The sequence below is a fragment of the Myotis brandtii genome, unplaced genomic scaffold (genome assembly GCF_000412655.1).
Source record: "Myotis brandtii unplaced genomic scaffold, ASM41265v1 scaffold149, whole genome shotgun sequence".
Lineage (NCBI taxonomy): Eukaryota > Metazoa > Chordata > Mammalia > Chiroptera > Vespertilionidae > Myotis > Myotis brandtii.
The window spans coordinates 1,314,461-1,334,322 of record NW_005355385.1 but is presented as its reverse complement, the minus strand read 5'-3'; the positions used below and the strand labels follow the sequence as shown (position 1 = coordinate 1,334,322).

At 39.2% G+C, this 19,862-nt stretch overlaps 1 protein-coding gene across 5 annotated transcripts in view; it reads right to left on the bottom strand.

Moving 5' to 3' along the window:
• KDM4C (lysine (K)-specific demethylase 4C) overlaps window positions 1–19,862 on the bottom strand; it is a 335,517-nt gene that overhangs the window by 224,647 nt on the left and 91,008 nt on the right. For all 5 annotated transcript variants that reach the window (XM_014535707.1, XM_014535708.1, XM_014535709.1 and 2 more), the window contains one exon: window positions 14,070–14,207. In XM_014535707.1, the coding sequence (XP_014391193.1) occupies window positions 14,070–14,207 (138 nt within the window). The remainder of the gene's footprint in view (window positions 1–14,069; window positions 14,208–19,862) is intronic.

Sequence of the window (19,862 nt, the reverse complement as noted above, 5' to 3'; positions counted from 1 at the left end):
CAACTCAAAGAGTAGATACTCTGAAGTATGGATCTGAACCTCCAATTCTTTCTCTTCATTGTCACATAGGCTGCTCTGACTGGCAGGATCACCAATGTGAACACAAAGCAATGTGGCAATAGGAACTGAACAAGAATCTGTGCTCAGCACCAACATTTTAAACTCAGTACTGAATGGCTGAATCAGTCAGACTGCTTAAGCTCTGCCACAGACTCCTTCCATCTCAGTAACACCAGCACACATCTATATACTGATTAGGCGGGGGAAAGCACCATGAATTGATAAGGAGCCTACACAACAGAAACACCTTTTAAGATCTACTGCTGCAGCATAATCCTATGTACAAATCTGAGAACAAAAGTTTATCTATTAAGAAGTCTTGGTCAGGCTTACACATACTAAACATTTTAGGGCTTAGGATTCAGCATTAATTCTGAAGGCCAGTTTACACAGCACAAAATTCAGAAAAACCTAACATTCTCTCTAATCAAATGTGAAATACTAAAGCATTAAATCACATTTTCTAAAAATTATGGCCATGTACTGAAATGGATGCAGTTTTAGAGACATAACCTAGACATTTCAGAATTTAAACGTTCAATATCAAGTCACTCACTAGACCACTTAGGGGAGAAATATGTAATAGAGAAGTCTCACATAGGAGCTAAGCAGGTTTGGAACACTTTCTCAGTAATCTTTTCCTTCATCTGCCCTTCATCCCCTGCAAAACAGCCTCCAACATGTGTCTTTACTGGCAGATTCATGCTGCATTTGTTTTTTAACTCTACTCTAGCATTCTCCCCAAAATAGAAAAATATGCATTTAACTTTTTAAATATAGATGGTATATTTTCTTTGGTTGTTTGATTTTAAGAATGACATAAAATTAAAAGGTATTTTAAACACCATCTGTTCCCTTACAACAATGGGCAATAATTTCCTGATTGTTTTACTTCATGTACGTGCTTTAAATCTAGAGTACCCTTTATGATTATTGCAGTTCGTATTTTATTATTTTATGTAGCCCTCTTTGCCTATGTGTATATTTAGAAACCAGGCTGGGTTTTATCTCCCCTTTGTGCCATTCCTATTTCAATTTCCCATTATCACAGAACTGTTGAGAAAGTCATTTCGTTACTTTTTCCTGTCATGTCTTCCAAATTCACTGGGATAATCCTTTATGAGGCCAGAGAAATGAAATTAGAACAAACTTATTAAAATGTATTTGACCAATCCCATTCTTCAAATATGAGGACGGAGCTCCAAATGCTGTCACTCAGTAAAACAGAGAACTATGATGGCATTAACTATCTTCCAGTATTAACTGTGGTAGAATAAGCTGAGATGGCAGGTGCAGGCAGGGCCCGTCAATAAAGACAGAACTGGAACCGTGCAAGTGCACCAGGTCTACATAGCCATCTGCTTTGCATGAAGGGAATGAAAAGAGAGCAATAAACTAAGGCATTCATTTTCAAAGTCCTGATTTGTTAACAAGATCTGTGCAATGAACTCTTATGCACTGCTGTGATTCTATGATGCCCCTCAGAAAAAAATCCACTGCAAACCATCTGTCATACTCTATTGGGATAAGTGAGAAGGTTTTTCTAATAAAACATCTATACTCTAAAAATGATTTTCTTGCCATAAATACAAGATATGTTAAAAGAAATGAGGTTAAAAGGAAAGACATTGGAAAACAATGTGTTCAATACTGATCATCTTTGTGTTGATTTTTAAAAAAGATATAGACATGTAGATATTTTTGAAGGGATATACAAGGAGTTGTCAACAGGTTTTACCTTTAAGGAAGGGATTGGAAGAGGTGTCATTAAATATTTTTCTGTACTCTAATTTTTTTAAATCATGGGCATATATTATTTATTTTATTTTTATACATTTGAACAACTGGTATTTGGGTAGTAATATAAAAAACCATAGTGATTTCCTTTCAAATAATTTTCTGTAAAATTAAAAGTATTCTAGAACAATGATTCCCATATCATTTGGCATTTTAGTTATAATTCAATTTTTGCTGATAAAACCAGCACCACAACAATCACCTCTGTAAATCAACTTTTGTCTTTATTTCTGACTACTAGTACTTCCTAGGAGTGTTAAGAAATGGGTGAAAGGGCATGGAGATGTTGAGGAGTATTAATACATACTACCTACCTGCTTTTTAGGATGCTTATGTTGGCATCCTAAAACCAACAGAAGGGCAGAGTGCCCAGTCTACCAATTACATTCTCATGTCCAATGAACTTCCCTTTTATATTTACTAATACAATACAAAAAAGAAATCCTTCACTATTACTTTTAATAACACTGAAGTTTGAATAATTTTTCAATTGTATTTACCAGCAAAGAAACATGTTTTCATACACTTCAATAATCATCATAACAATCCAATTTTTAAAAAAAATTTAATACTTAAAATTAAAGAACAATACAAAATATACATTCCTGAGAACTGGGAATACTCTACCAAGAATCGGTGAAAATTATCAGTAGATCTTTTAAAATGTCCTTTATGAAAATTAAGAAGTTGCTGGAAACTACCTACTTTTTTTGAATAAAAACCTGGAGCATGTAAAAGCCATGTGTGGACTAGAGTCAAACTTAACAGGAATCTCTAACACCCATGATGATTTTCTTTCCAGGAATTTACAACACATGGTCTTTCAAACTCAACATGAAGGCCCAAGAGCTAGAATATGTTTTTTGAAGACAAAAGCAACAGCTCCTTCAAATTCCTCCCCTCAGCAATCTGGCGCACAGAACCCCAGACACTGTTAGTTGATGTCATTTCTTTCCATGCTGCCCTCATTATGGTGGAAAGTAAAAGTGAATGGATGTGAGAAATCAGTAGAAATATATAAAGCAATCCATCTGTCCAGCCTGCTGTTAGCACGTATCCTGCAAATACTGTCCCCACGGCCACTGCTTCTCAGCACCTCAAGCCTGAACTCCGCTGGCTTCCCCAAGTTAACATCATGGAGTTCCTAGGTTTAGAAATGACCCACAATGAATCACTTTTTAAAATGCATTCAGTGCTAGAGGATGGTGCTAAGGTGACTGCTCCAGCTACCGCCCCCACCCTCACTACAGCTGGTGGGGCACCAGTTAAAGCTCTCTCCGCAAGTATGGAAACTGCAGCTCACAGAGGCAGGTGACACAAATACCCCACACAGAACCAGAATTCTAACATGGGATGTGATTGGGTTGGGTTTTTGTTTTTGTTTGGGGTTGTTGTTGTTTTAAAACCTGTACTCATATTAGCCATCAAAACACTTTTATTAATTTTGGGGTACAAAAACATGGGCATAAAAAAAACCAAATAAACAACACTTTTATTTAGGAAGAAAGAACTCTGGACTTATAGCAATGACCATTGGTATTACTGACAGAGTTTTGGAAAATAAAACACTGGCATGCTTTCTCCGGGCTATGATTTTTAAACAGACCTTTTCATGTCTCTGGTCTGGTATCCAAAGCATGGACTTTGTTAGGTCTGATCCCCTTATGATTGTAGACTGCAGATTTCAGTGCTTCCTTGCCCTCATGAGATGCCCATCCCACTACTCTCCTAAGGCAAGCTGGCATTTTCCTCTATTTCTCCACCAATCCTACTCTTCCTTCTATTTCACTAGGATTGACCCACTGAACTGATCCATCATCACTGCAACAGGAAACAGGATTTCCCTCATGCCAGACAGGCCAATCACTGAGCCAAGGTCAATTCCCCAAACTGGAATTCTGGAAGAAAAATGCAGGGAAAACACAATCCTAACCTACCACCCTTTCTCCCCAGTCTCCACCACAACTCTTCAAGGCTCCCTACTATTTAATTTCATTTATTTTTTATAACAACTATAAAGAAGCTACAATATCCATTTTACATATGGGAAAAGAGCAATTTAGACAGGTTAGTTAAGTAATTGCTCCAATGAATCAGAGTTTGGCTAACCCTTGAACTTGTACCCGTTTCAACACTACAAAATAATGTTTCCCTTACACACGAGGAAATGACGTCCATCAGGATTACATGCAGCCTGAGAGAAATTCAAGACAAAGAATATTGCTCTCCAAGAGTCTGCCGCCTCCACCACCCTGCGTTGTCTCCCTTGAGTGCTCTGACAGCAATCTTACGGAGATCAGGGAACCTGAACAACTACTTGACTATATTTCTAACTAAGCATTGTGAAGGGAGAGGCAAAATATAATTAATTTTATAAAACTTTGAGATTACACATGGAACGTAGGCAGGCTAAAATTTTTCTTCTATAATGGTTTCTAGCCTTTCCTAAAATATTATAAAGTAACAGCAATAACAGTGAACTATATGTATATATGTGTACAATCCTCATCCCCTGCCCCCAAAATACTGATATAACTATAAAATAGATAATTTCCCAATATTAAGATTTCAATTTCTTCACATTTTTAATAACATTATAACTCTAGGTTGAAAATTCCCTTACTTATTTATTCATTAGTCATACTTAAGCATGATAAAAATCTAAGTATCAAACAATAACAGTAAGAGATGTAAAATAATAAAAATTATACTCAGCCCTATAAGCAACAAGGCATAAAAGTATCTCATCAATACAAATGAAAGACAAAAACAATGCCTGCAGAATTAGCTGTAAGCATTAAATTTTGTAAATAGTGTTGCAAAGAATTAATCAGTGCTCTAAGCCAGGGGTCCTCAAACTACGGCCCGCGGGCCACATGCAAATACAAATATTGTATTTGTTCCCGTTTTGTTTTTTTACTTCAAAATAAGATATGTGCAGTGTGCATAGGAATTTGTTCATAGTTTTTTTTTAAACTATAGTCCGGCCCTCCAACGGTCCAAGGGACAGTAAACTGGCCCCCTGTTTAAAAAATTTGAGGACCCCTGCTCTAAGCTATTGTGTTGGAAATCATCCCTTCAAAGTGTCCAAGTGTCCAGAAGACAATCTTGTTTTGCCTCCCTTGTGTTACAAAGAGGCAAAATATATTACTGGTCACAGTTTTCTGGGGATAAAAGTCTAGTAAATTAAAAATAATAGGCGCTCTAGCCGCTTTTGCTCAGTGGTTAGAGCATCGGCCCTCAGACTGAAGGATCCCGAGTTTGATTCCTGTCTCCAGTCAAGGGCACATAGTTATGGGAGAAAACCAATCGATGAGTCTCTCTCACATGGATGTTCCTCTGTCTCTCCCCTTCTACTCTCTCTAGAAATCAATGGAAAAATATCCTCAAGTGAGGAATAACAAAAAATAAACAAAAATAATAGGCATGCTAAAGGAGGAAGAGAACTAAGCATTGGGCTTCTCTATTACATCAGATTTATTTAGGGTCTCCCTAACTGGGGGCACCTTTCTTCTCTGACCTAACACTGATTCTTCTCATTGCAAAGGTGCAGACTGTTAAAACAATAAGGGAGATTAATCATGGGTTTCTTCACCCATTCTTTATTCCCTCTGATATTTAAATATCAAAACCTATTCCACTATTACCTCCATCATTTTCAATCTTCTTCCTGAGAAGGGGCCCTGGCATTGGCACAGAGTGCTCAGTGGCCACAGCCCCTCTGGGGAAATTGCCAGACTACAGTTCTACCCAGCAGTTTCTGAAGGAGGAGTGCCCATACTTTCTGTCACCTTGCTCAGAGCAGAGGGAGGACAGATTGTGGATCCACAGATTAAAGTTTAATTATAGCCACTGATCTCAGTGAAATCCCATTAAAACTTTCTTTTCATTCAGAGGTTATCTATACTAATAAAAGGGTAATATGCTAATTAGACCAGGCAGACCAGACATCTTCAGGATGTCCGACTTCCTTCTGGACAAAGCCACGGTGGCGAGGACCGAGGCAGAGGCGGTGAAGGGTGATCAGGCCAGCAGGGGAGGGCAGTTAGGGGGCGATCAGGCAGGTCGGCAGGGGAGCAGTTAGGGGGCGACCAGGCAGGCAGGCAGGCAGGCAGGCGAGCGGTTAGGAGCCAGCGGTCCCAAATTGCAAGAGGGATGTCCATCAGTCGGACATTCCTCGAGGGGTCCCGGATTGGAGATGGTGCAGGCCAAGCTGAGGGACAGCCCCCATCCCGTGCATGAATTTCGTGCACCGGGCCTCTAGTATCAAATAATTAAGTAAGCAAAAAATTCTGCACTGAGGCTTCAAATTGGGCGTGTGCACATGTTGCTACTGTTCCATCAGCAGAGAACAAAAAGAAAACCAGTGACCTTGGCTGGCATGCCTTACCTGAGAAGTACTATTTCACACTTAGCTCTTCCATGGAGAATGAAAAACTACTGTGTAGCTGGGCCAGGGGTTCAGAGCCCACTTAAGGGAGTTTCCCAAGTCTCCTTTAACTAGCTTTTTCTTTAAATATATATCTCTTGAGAGAGATAATTGTTAAGAGCAAACAATTAGCAATTAGATCATAAAGTTTTCAAGTGAATTAAAATGCTAGCAACAGGGGTGTCTTCATACGAATGCAGCCCCAGTGGCCACAAACTGCTCTTTACTACTGCCTTGCTGCCTCCTAAGCCACATCTGTACATTTTCAACCATGGCTTTGAATCAAATTAGGAACAGGACCCCTATTTTTTTCTAATATATTTTTATTAATTTCAGAGAGGGAGAGATAGATAGAAACATCAATGATGAGAGATAACCACTGATTGGCTGCACACCCCCTTCTGGGGATACAGCCTGTCAATTGGGCATGTGCCCTGACTGGGAATCAAACCATGACCTCCTGGTTCATAGGTAGACCACTGACCCACATCAGCCAGGCTAGGATCACTATTTAAACATTATAGCCTCAGCAAGGAACCAGGGATTCTGGCTGTTATATAAACTCTGGGTGCCCAGAGCCCAAAAGATTCTCCCATCATTCCCTCCAGGGCTGGCCAACCTGCTTCCCTCAAACATCATCAGGTGTTCTTTCCACTACCCCACAGAATTCTGGATCACCACTGGCCAGAACACACTCTCCAAATTTCTCCCCTCCTCTCCAAATCTAGGACAGAGCCTTTCATGTAAATTTTTACTATGTGTTTACTATTATAAACACTAGAAAAGGCAGAAAAAATAGTAAAAAAGAACCTAAAGCTTCAAAACTGCTGCAATAAAATTTGGTCCCTGGTAATCATAAAAACATACAGGGTGGGGCAAAAGTAAGTTTATGCTTCTGAATACGCAAAGCATGGAGTTTATTCTTAGATTATTATTTATTGAGCGTATTCTTATATTATTATGTATTATTTACTGTATTATTTTCCATATGAAAAACTGTAACTCTACTTTTGCCCCACCCTGTATGTCAAGGTAGGAGCATCCTCAACTTTGTTTTGATTCTACACACACACATCTTTTTGTCCAGACTGAAGCTTCAGAATCCCCCTCACTCCTCAAAATGACGGATGGAGTAGAGAACCTTTGTGGGGGGTTTTCTCACTTAACCAAAGAGCAAGGTCAAAGCCTGAGAGGTAATGATGGTTGCTTTAGGGGCTGAAAAAGCATTCATATGTAGGTTTCACGACAGAGCAATAGACGACAAAATAAGTGTCCATTGGCTTTAACAAACCAAATGGAAACAAATGCCAGAAAGAACATGGGGCCACCTGGTGTCAATTTCAACTTACCTAGGACAGGATAATTTTGAATCTTCAGCAATCTTGAAAGTGAGCCCACAAATTACATACTATTTAATCCAACTCATCCAGGAAGATGATTTCAGGAAATACAGGGCACTGGGACCCAACCATCTGCCTCCAAACCCAGCCTCACCATCCTCATTTTGTGCATTACCCCAACTCCCCCAGTTCGAGATGGGGACTAGGAGAGCAAAGAAGGCATCCATCCAATTGTCTCTGAATCAGCACCATCAGTTACATGTATGAAGTGCCCTGGACAAGGCCTGGCACGTCGTGAACAATCAAGGGCAAGTACTATTACTCTCAAACTATATGAACGTAAAAAGGCTTAAAGACAAATTAATCTTTTTCAAGGGCATGTAAGTTACTAAAAAAGCCAATTTACTTTCTTAAGGTAATAACATAAATGAAAGCCTCAAAAATATATTACCACGATTTCAGGTTAGCAACTAAATGTCAGTGTCACAAACCATATACCCACTTACATTTAAATCCTATAATCCAGCCAATTTAAGTTAGCAATAAATGAAATCCGGCTCCCTTGCTCTGAGCCCCCCGATATTTCTCCTGCAGACACAATATATGCCAATCAATGAGCGTTCTAGTCTACTACAGGAAGTCTCTGATTTTCTGAATACCACAACTCAACACTTAATCGGAACAAAACAGGGACAAATGTGAATATTTTCTATCTAAATACCCCTTCAAAGTATATAAATACTAACTCCCTAGCTGGAGTACAGCTCCTAAGAACATGAGTTCTTATGCTTCCTTTTTTCTACATAATATTGTCTATTCTTCCTTTGAAGCTCTGTAGAAAGGACACCACAGAGCACTCGATAGCACTGTTGTACAGTACCACCAGGGCCCAGGAAACAGAAACAAAGTAGAGGTAAAAAGAGAAAATGAAGAATATAAAATCTCCATGGCTCACAAAGTTTATATTATACATGTATTATCACACACTTAAATTAGAATGCCAAGAACTGGTAAATGAGCAATGTGCAAAATAGTCTATATTTTCTTTCCTTCACAAGCCACAAGAATAAAGAAATATCACTCTACTAGTGTTTTGTGATGTAAAGCATATTAAAGTATAACCTAGTGACTCACCATTAAAATGATTCCTGCTGGTTTTAATAAATACTGCCCAAGATTAAAGGTTTTTTGGGAAGGATGCTACCTGATTTTTTAAAAAAAGAAGCAAATTTAATTTTACAGAAGGATTGAAATACAAAATAGAATGAGCCCATATCGTGGTTTTTGTATGCGAGACAATCTAATAGCTGAAATCCCTTCCAGATGAAAGGGAAATCAATTTCAAAATTCTATCATCTCTTTTTAAACTTGTTGAAACGTTTGAGGACTCGAATATCAGAATGCTTTAAAATTAGATTGTGAGGTAACGCTCCTGGAGTGTAATTTTTCAACTTTTTGGCATATAATATTAATAGAGTATCACTTAAAGTAAAATTAATGCAAAATAAGAGAGAGAGCATGTTGGAGTCACCAACTATTACCTCTCCTTCCAAGAAGATAGCATTACTTATCATGCTGTAGATAAGTCTCTCACACGGCACACACTGTCATAAATACACTAACTTCTGAGAGTGTAGGCTAGACATGACTGTCCCCAAGACAATGATTCTTTTTTACTCAAGAAAATCGTACAGTAAATAACTTTTCTTCCCTTTGAGACAAGCACAGCGCTTGAGGCTGCTGCAACACAACAACAAAATATCTTCACAAATGTCTCCAAACAGTCAAGCTGAAAATCTAAGCCAAAGTTTCATTTAACAGCCTGTCAGTTTTTTGATGTGAAGCTAATGAATGCAGTGGCAAACAAATCCATCAAACCTAACATCAAAACAACTGCACTTCATCCCACCAAACGGAAAAATGAAATACAACCTGCAGGCCAGCTCTTTGATCCAACTCAGGCAGGAAGCAGCCCTATGTGCCACCACGTAATCATGGACTCCATCTCAGCACAGAAGGAAAGAATACTCCACACAAACGGAAAACATTCACCTCGACTATGCACCAATATCTCATTTCAATTGTTAAGCTATGTTACATATTTTTAAATCTCTACTAGAAAAAATATATATGTAGCATTTCACTCTAGATTACTATTAAAATGCCTAAAATAAGTAACAGGATAGCATGTTCCACTCATAACACAACTTTACAAATGGAGGTTTGTAAAAGCCCTCTACTCTTTATGAAGTCTCCTTGAAGACAAAGACTACACATCTTTCTCCTTCGTACACATGCATGCGGCACAGTTTCTGGGCAGAGGAGGAACTCGCTGAGCACTCTCCAAGCCCAGCTCGGCCTGAGCCAGCAGGCAAATGGGCATGTGGCTATCCTGAACATCCCCCTCAAAGTTTTCAGTGAAAATCTTACCTCTGATTAACAAAATGGGGGAAATTACATAGCTGCCTGGTTAAGTAAGTGTGTCCCCTTAAGACAGAACTTCTGATCTGCAGTATCATGCAGGATTTGCTATGTTCTGTGATATCATGCAGGATTTGCTATGCTATATTTTGTAGGTCAAGGAAAGAGAGAGCTGAATGATCCTCACGTAGGAGAGAAAGAAAGAGGAACAAGAGGAAGAGTAAGGGCCTAAGGCATTAGCAGAGATTTTTAGAAACAGGGATAGTCAAATTAAGTTGGTTTCAAGGCTATGAGGTCAATGTCTCCTCATGCCCACCTCTGCCCGTTTTCTGAGAGTCTTCTCCACAACCACGGCATAAAACAGCCTTCTGTGAGACAAGGCAGTTTGGGTAGATATGAATACACCAAAAGGCAGTGAAATAGTCACATAATTATTGTTTTTGTTGTTGTTGCTGTTATTTAGTTGAGAATAGAAAACATCCAGGAATTTGCTGAAATTTGGAAAACAGCTATTTGGGCTTAGCACAAATAACGGAATGGGAGTTCCAGTCAATGTTAGCCATTTCTTGAACAAATATCACATACCAATAAGTCAGTAATAGAGTCAAAAGAAACCCACAGAAATCCCCTCTCCCATCCTACCCCAGAGAAGCCAACAACAAAGGAAGCGGTCCTTGATCCCTTGCCAGCGCCACCTCTACTCTCACTTTGCTCTCATCCTCCAAGTGATAAATTCACAGAAACATGCATGGCGCCCACACACAGCAGACAAGCACTCTCAGAATAAATAGAGCTGCATTCAATAGCAGCCACCGGAATGGGCTGAAAAGGTCCTATTAACCCAAGTCTGCAGGCCCTTGAACAGAGAACATCAATATATCAGTGAACCTGGGGATTATCTTTTCAAAACCTAGTGGATTTCTTAAATAAAAATTAGTCTTCTGTAGCAGTTCTTTTCCAAGTCATGAAATCAGAGATGCTGGTTTGTAATATATTAAATATAATCAGTGGAGACCCCACATTAATTAATTTTTGCTGCACCACAAACAGATACTATATGAGATGCTTTTATATACTCAAATCAAATACGTGACAGGGGAAGCAGATGTCATCCCCCAGTGCTTAAACCATGAAAAAGTATGCCATTGCTTTTCAAATTATCCCTCCCAAATGCACAATTCACCATCACTTATGACAAATAACTGTTTTTTTAATAGTTATCATTTAGGATAAATTGAAGAAGGCAAAGAATTAAGACAAAGTAACAAATTTGGTCATCTTCAAAGCTAACTGCCCTTTAAGCGCAATCCATAATTCCCCAGCAAACACAAAAACTAATACCAAGTCACTAATTTTCAAAGATTAAAAACTACATGTGTGTCTACACACACATGCTTGCACACGTGCACACGCACCCACACGCACACAGTAATATCATAAGGCTGCCTAAAGAAACAGACCTGGAAATCAATAAAAATATATATCAAATAAATTATAAAAGACACCAAAATCTGCACAAAACACTCCATCACAGCACACTATAATGGAAGAGAACTTATTAACTGAGAATAGTCAGGAAAACATTATCATTGAGGACTATAATTTAAGAAAGTACAAGGGTGTTTCAGTGAAAATTTTAAAATTGTATCCATTACAAGTTTAGTTTCCTGTTTTTAAGCAAAATAACTAAAATTATTTACATGATTCAAAGTAGGTTCTTAGTATATCACCATGTCAGTTATTCATTGGAACTCTCTGTGGTAGGCAGAATGCCTAGATCCCCATGTCCGAAATGCTGAAATCTGTAACTATCATTTTACATGACAAAAGGGACTTTGTAGATTGCTTGCTCTGAAATGTAGAGAACCACAGGCAAGATGCTAAGAGAGGCCTCTAGCAGCAAAGACCCAGCTGACAGACAAGAAGGAAAAGGGAACTCAGTCCCACACTGCAAGGAGCTGATTCCGCCAACAACCTGACAACAAGGAAGTGGGTTCCTCACCAGCCTCCAGTAAGGAACACAGACCCACAAGCACCTTGACTTTCTGCTTGGTGACCTCTAACCTACAGAACGATGAGACAGCACATGGGCATTGTTTTAAATCACTAATTTTATGGTAATCTGCTACAGCAGCAATAGAAAAAGACTACGTTCTCAGAGTAGCACCACCTCACCAAAAATAAGGGACAAGTTGAGACAACACCTAAAAACATATACAATTACAACAGTTTTAAATTAACTGCCCAAACTGCATTATAACCATTGAATATTGCATACCTAGTAAAATACCCAGAACCAAGACAGTCATATCTTTGACTAAACTGAAAGCTATAAATCAACACAGTGTGGGTGCATATAAACATACCTGAGTTTTTTTCCCCTCACAACAAATCTATGGGGTAGAGAGGTATTTGTACTTTACATAGGAAGAAACAAAAAGAATAAATGACTTTCCTGATGTTACATGGCTAGGTAGAAGAAGAAAAGTTGGGCCTCAGATCCCTGTCTCCTCCACCACAGTCTACTGATTCTTAACCCCACAATTCTAGGTTCCAAAAGCTGAGATTTCAGAAAGGATCACTATTGACCTCTCTGACTTGGTCACACTCCACTCCACATCCTCACGTAAATGTGGACACATTTCAGCCTTGGGGAGAAGCTATTTTGGTTAATACCTTCAACTAGATCTGAAACATAGTAAACAAACACCAACTAATTTTTTCTGGAGACTCTGAACAGCTGTGATAGCTGACTTACTACCACAATGATTAAAGATGCAAACTATAAAATAGCAAACCTTGTTTTAACCTCGAGGCTATGACACTGTTTCAATGTAGATACTAGCATTACATTTATGCAAAACAACACTGCAGTAGCTAGCCAAGGTACATACACACTGAGTTTTCTATTTTTTATTAGGTTTATTGTAATAGGCAGGATGGGTAATGGGAAGAAATAGTTCAGTTCTGTTCCTTTCTAAATTACCCCTCATAAATAGAAATTATTCAGAACAGAAAAAGTCTTCTAATAGCAGGAGCTTTCTTTTATGTCACGAATTCATTCAAATGCTTCCTGAGCTGCCAAAGGGCTATACTTTTATTTAAATATATTATGCAAGTTCTAAATACACATATAAATTAAACCTGGAGTCATCTGTCCTGCATATATTTGCATCCAAGTTTTATCAATGTACAATGAATAATACTAACTTGTGCCATGCAGTGGCCAAGGTAAGGACATGTAAGCTGTGTGTATCATTTTCCACTAAATCTATGTCGATTTTGCATACTCTATAAAACACATAGTTTCATTAACAAGCTTCCCTCTGCCAGCCTGCACCTTTGCTTTAAAAGCCACAGGAAAGACAGCAACCTAATAGAAGCCACCATCACTTTGAAGGTGTCCTCTATTTAATGCCACTGAGGGAAGTTAATTAAATTTTATAGAAGTTGTTGCTTATGAATGAAAATACACAGTATGTAAAACTAAACTAAATATGCTGGGCAGAAGATGCAAAATTTTATTCCAAATTTAACATGAAGATCTATTTCTTATTCTACATTATTACTTTTAAGAATTCATTTCGGCACTAAGGTAAGTTTTAATCATTCCTTCTTACCATTCTTCCTCAACTTGTTACAATTTTACCAGACACTTTTCTTGTGCAAATAGTTGTTTTTTAAGCCATGGACTAAACTCTAGCATGGAGTTCAGTCATAGAGCCACACAGGGAGCCACTGGAAAAATCTCACACAAAAACAATTGGTGGCCTTAAGAGAGAAGCAAACATCAGTTGCATAAAATTACCTCTCAAGGTAAATTATTTCACATTAATTTCAAAACAGACAAATATAGCTACAAATGGTAATACAGCCTGTGTAAAATAAATATATTTAGTCTGAAATAAATTATCATGGTGAGAGGTCAAACACAAATGCTACAAACAAGTGATCTTAGCTTTCTCGCTACACTAACCAGAATACACATTTAATTTATGCTTTATTTCTGAGGCATAACTTACCAATTTAGCAACTTTCCCATAGTCAATCCATCTGACAGTAGCAAAATTTGTAGATTCTGCACAGTTGAAACCGTGATTAAAACCAGCATGGTAGCCATATGGGAACGTGATCATAAATTCTCCAGCCTCCTGGGTGATCTGCAGGGTAGAAAACATATAATATTTTCCAATTATAAGACTTCTCAAATTGTGAATACAAGTAAAATATATTTCCTAGAAAAAATACAGGAAAAAATGCCATGACATCAGAGCTGTACCAGTATAAAAAAAGTCCCTACAAACCCTTTACTTAATTCTTTAATAGTTCTTCAGAAAACTTTCCAAAGACTTTTCTAAACTGGGTTTAGTTCAATCATTCAATCCATAATCAAAGATATCATATTTTATATGAAAACATCTCTGTTATTCTAATAAATTTGTTCATATAATCAAGCAGTGTGTATATTTTATTATTTATACATATGTATATACTAGAGGCCTGGCGCATGAAATTCCTAGGCCTGGCCTGCGATCAGGGCCATCTTCCCTGGCTGCCTGCAGCCAGCCCTGCCACCCACCGCCACCCACCCCATTCCCCATTTGCCATCGGGTGATCGGAGCCTGCTGGCTGGGGGGAGGAACTGAGAGGTTGGCCCTTCAGCACACTCACCGGCCCTGCCCCCACCCCTGCCGCTAACCAGCCTTCTGTGTGTGGGGAGACTGGTGGGGCATGGGCCTTGGTCTGGCGCCACCCGCATCCCCCACCACCCATCCCCAGTTCCCCATTCAGAGCCTGCTGGCCAGAGAAAAGGACCAAGTGGTGGTCAGGGCGCCTCATAGTGACTGGTCAAGCAGTCGTCCTGGTTGTTCCACTGTTAGGGTCAATTTGCATATTACCCTTATATTATATAGGATAATTTTTTTTTTATTTCAGAGAGGAAGGGAGAGATAGAAACATCAATGATGAGTGAGAATCATTGATCGGCTGCCTACTGCACACCCCCCACTGGGGATTGAGCCCACAATCCAGGGATATGCCCTTGACCGGAATCAAACCCAGGACCCTTCAGTCCGCAGGCCAACACTCTATCCACTGAGCCAAACCAGCTAGGGTATACTTTATTATTTTTTAAATTTTTGCATTGTTGGAGTTATATTAGGACATATTATAACTGACATTTTTTAAGTTAGAGCTACAAAAACTTTGATAGTGGGTGTTGAATAGGCTTCATTATGAATTCCTATTGCTAAAGAGTTGGTGGTATTCACCAAATTATTCTTTTATAATACTTAGAAAACATTCAATTAACTGTATTTCACTTAATAGTAAAATTTCTATCAAATAATTATTCAAATAAATGTATATATGTAGGCATATGTAAGAAAATGCATTTTTAAATATAATTAAAATACATAAATCAATCAGGAGTTAAAAAGCAAAGATGGAAAATGTATTTATTGTCATTTTGATATTTTTTTTAAAAATCTTATTTTCATAATCACCAAAGCACACAAAATACACCAGGACCTATAGAAAAAATATTAAGGATAAATTTTTCAGAGTTTTGGGGGGGGGGGGTGTATGTGTGGGTGGTTTTTTTTTTAATCCCCCCCCCAGAAAATTTTTCTTTTTTTTTTTAATATATTTTATTGATTTTTTACAGAGAGGAAGGGAGAGAGATAGATAGTCAGAAACATCGATGGGAGAGAAACATCGATCAGCTGCCTCCTGCACACCTCCCACTGGGGATGTGCCCGCAACCCAGGTACATGCCCTTGACCGGAATCGAACCTGGGACCTTTCAGTCCGCAGGCCGACGCTCCATCCACTGAGCCAAACCGGTTTCGGCAAGAATATTTTTCAATTAATTTTTAGGGAGAGTGAAAGGGAGGGAGGGGGGAGAGAGAGAAAAAAACATCGATTCGAGAGAGACACGTTGACTGGTTGTCTCCTGCTAGCACCCCGGGGCCAGGAATCGAGCCTGCAACCAAGGCACGTGCCCTTGACCAGAACAGAACCCGCAATCCTTCACTCCGTGAGCTAAAGCTCTATTCATTGAGCCAAATTGGCCAGGGTCAGAATTCTTTGTTTTTTTTAATTGGCCTACTCTAGAATATATTGTCAAGTTTATTGCTCTCTAGTTCACTCAGTTTCCATGGTTCATTTCAGTCCTTAAGGTTGAGAAATGAATATATGGGTATGTACATGTGTGTAAATATACAAGAGACACATTGTATAAATAAAGGTGCTCACACTAGAATTGACTTGCCAGTTTAGGAATGCTAAAATGTTGTGTGTGGGGGATGTTCTTTCCCAACAATTCTGAAATTTAGTTCATCATCCCCTACCCCCGATAGCCCAGCAGGTGTCCTATTGCAGTGAGCAGCAACTCAGCTGCCACCTGGCAGGGAGAGAGAATGGCTTATCAATGTTCAGCATGGCTCCAGTCCCACCATTCTGAGCCACATAAGAACAAAGCCTGATTCTCTCCTTTCCCGATCTCACTGAATCTCATTAATTATAATTGTGCTTGGAAACTAGGCACTTCCTTGTAACTATGTGATAAAAGAAAATTCACCCTGCCCAACTATTTCTAACCCTATAAAGATGCCTCTGTAAAATTTCTAGAAAAATGGCAGTCACAGCCAACATATAAGGCCAATTTACTGCCTCTATGTAATAAACTGATAATAATTTTTAAACGTACAGGGAAAAAAAAAGAATGAGTCCCTTTCATTATAAGGCTAGGAGCCCAGCCGCGCGATTTGAAATCACAAGGCCCTGCCTTGACACCCGAACCTCTCCACACAGAGCTCCAGCGCACCTGGCCCAGCCCCCAAACCCTCTGGCCTTCTCTGGCCGCTTCCCTGCTTCCACCCGCCTCCCTGCTTCCACCCGTCTCCAGAGCAACGCGGCGGCTCCGCCCCATCATGGCACCAGAGGAGAGCATGGAAGCCTCCTGCCTGCTGCGCTGTGCTCCTTCCCCTGGCAGGTGGGCCGCGGTGGGTGGCGAAGGACTGGTCGGGGGGCGCTATGCGCTCTCACCCCTGCCCTCCTTGGCACGGGATGGTCCCGCCTCCTCTAGGCGCCTCCCCGCTTCCACCCCATCTCGGGAGCAATGCCCCAACTAATATGCTAATGACCTGGTCATTACCCCTTACAGCATATTGACATTAGCATATTAGCTCTTTATTAGTATAGATTAAACAACCACTGTAATTCCATATCATGAAAAAAGTCCAATAAGGGTAATACACATAATCTAAAAGTAGACATTAGCTATTTTTTCAATATGCTTTTTTCATATATATGTATAAATACATTGAAAGAAGGGAAAAAATGTTACTCCAACTGTGAAATGATAGTCTAAGAAAGAGGGCTGAATTGAGGAGGAAGAGTACCTGACTATGTAATATACACTATGCAAAGTCCTTCATATGCAGATCAGCCATTTTCAAGCAATGTGCCACAAGAATTTTTAAAACATGCATCACCTGACTATTTAGTCAGGGGCACTGACCTCTTTTATTTGCCAACCTGTGGCCTAGACCCATGGTCGGCAAACTGCGGCTCTTTGGCCCCTTGAGTGTGGCTCTTCCTAAGCCTTAGGAGTACCCTAATTAAGTTAATAACAATGTACCTACCTATATAGTTTAAGTTTAAAAATTTTGGCTCTCAAAGAAATTTCAATCGTTGTACTGTTAATATTTGGCTCTGTTGACTAATGAGTTTGCCAACCACTGCCTTAGACTATCAAATGAAAAATTGACAAGAGCCAATACAACAATAGCCATCCAGTGTGAATGAATCAAAATTATAGCTTTTTTTTTGGTCAGACTGGCAAAAAATATAACATTTTTTGGTGTGCCACAGAATTTTAATAATTAGTTTATGTGTGCCATAAGGTTAAAAAAAAGGTTGAAAAATGCTGATATAGATGATCTCTTTTCATCCTCATAATGGTCCTATTAAGTAGTACTATTATTATCCCATCTTCCCAATAAAGAAAAAGAGGCTCAGAAAAATTATGTAATTTACCCAAGTGACAGAATCAGGAATGAACTTGGAAACTCTGTCCCATGTTACATTATCATCATCAGAGAATAAGTTCCTTGAGGAGCACAGAGTCATGCATCACACCATTCATCAAGGTGAAAGGGGAAGTGGCAGTATTTCATAGGAAAAACAATTGTCAATCAGACTTTGCCATGGGTGTCTCACCATCTGAGAACAATCATCCTGTCACTTCCCGAAGAAGTGAGAAAATGCCCCATCCTCAAAAGACCAGATAAGGGCCTGACACAACTAGTAATGTACCAAGCAGTATGTAGGAAGCCAGAGCCTACAAAGGGGTGCAGGTTGCCTACCTCCTACCCCCAAAGATTAGAAAGGACCTACAAGCCACAAAGCCCTCCATCCTGGGAAAATGAACCAATCCCTCAGTCCTGCTACTTTACATAACCTCTCTCCAAAGAACAGCTCTATCAATTCCTATCACCAGCCCTAAACCCAACAGAGGTTTATGTGTCTTGGGGGACTCTAGTCCACTCCTCCTCGGTCTTCTAATATTCCAACGTAAATAAAAGTACCCAATCAAGCTTATTCCAACCACCTAAAGGAAACACTCACTAATGTGTCTGAGACTGAAAAAACCCAGTTCGCAGAGGTGTCTGCAAGTAAGACAACGCCCCAAAGTAACAATGGGCCCTCTGGGACACAGCCTCTGACCTCTATGACTGCAACAGTGCTGAACCCCACCACTAGCCCCTCTCCACACCATGGGCGTTCCCACCGTGCACATCTCGGAGCCCTGCTTTTTGTCATGGGCAGAAGTATGTCAGTAAACCAGAGGTGAGAGCATCCTCATCACAGACAAGTATGCGTGCCACAGAGACAGTTTGTGGGAAAGTGGGGCCACCTCAAATCACAGAAAGATTCTTGGAACTTGCAAAAATTCTACTTCAAACAAAGCAAAGCAGGACAGGGGACAGGGGCGGAGGGGATTTGAAGGGCCTGAGATTAAAAAGAAGTAAAGATTTAGTCACAAGTGAAAAGCTTCTAAGGTAGAAAATAGCAAGGATTATGGGAAGAAATTCAAACAAAAAATGAAGACGAGAGTGGAACTATTTTTTAATGTTTCTTCAAGTAGCTAAGGACTTAATCCTCCTCCAACTGAGAGAGAGCTTTTATTTATCTGGTCAAAAGCTATTTTCATGTCATCTTCTTCACATAAAAATGCTCATGTTCTGTAATAATTCTGACCCAATAACTACCCATGGACACAAAGAAAGAGAGCTCTAGCAGGCACAGAGTCTTACAGAACTTAATCTTTAGAAATACTTCCAAGAAGCAATATCTGATTATTAAATCATCAGGCAATTTTATCCTTAATGAAATCTCAATTGTACTATTTCCAAATGTGTCTAGAAGCAACATACTGGTACCATAATCACTGATTCTAACCAACCAAACTGCTAATAATAACTGCTCTGAATTCTTTTTTTCTTTTTTTTTAAAGAGACAAATTATATTGCTCATATAAAAGACTTCAATGTAAAAGTGCTACATCTTATTTTGTCAAATATGCTACATCTTATTATCAGTAGTTATAAGTAAACTATAATAGCATGAAGTCTCTAGTAAATGTATCCTGAAATAAAAGTAACTTCAAATTACTATTTAGATAATTGTTATAAAACATGAATCTGAATTTTTCTCCCCACATCCTAAAAATCCTACCTGAGGTCAAAGCTATATTATTTATGTTAAATTTGCCTCAAATACAAATACTACACACAAAAGTTGAATTTGTT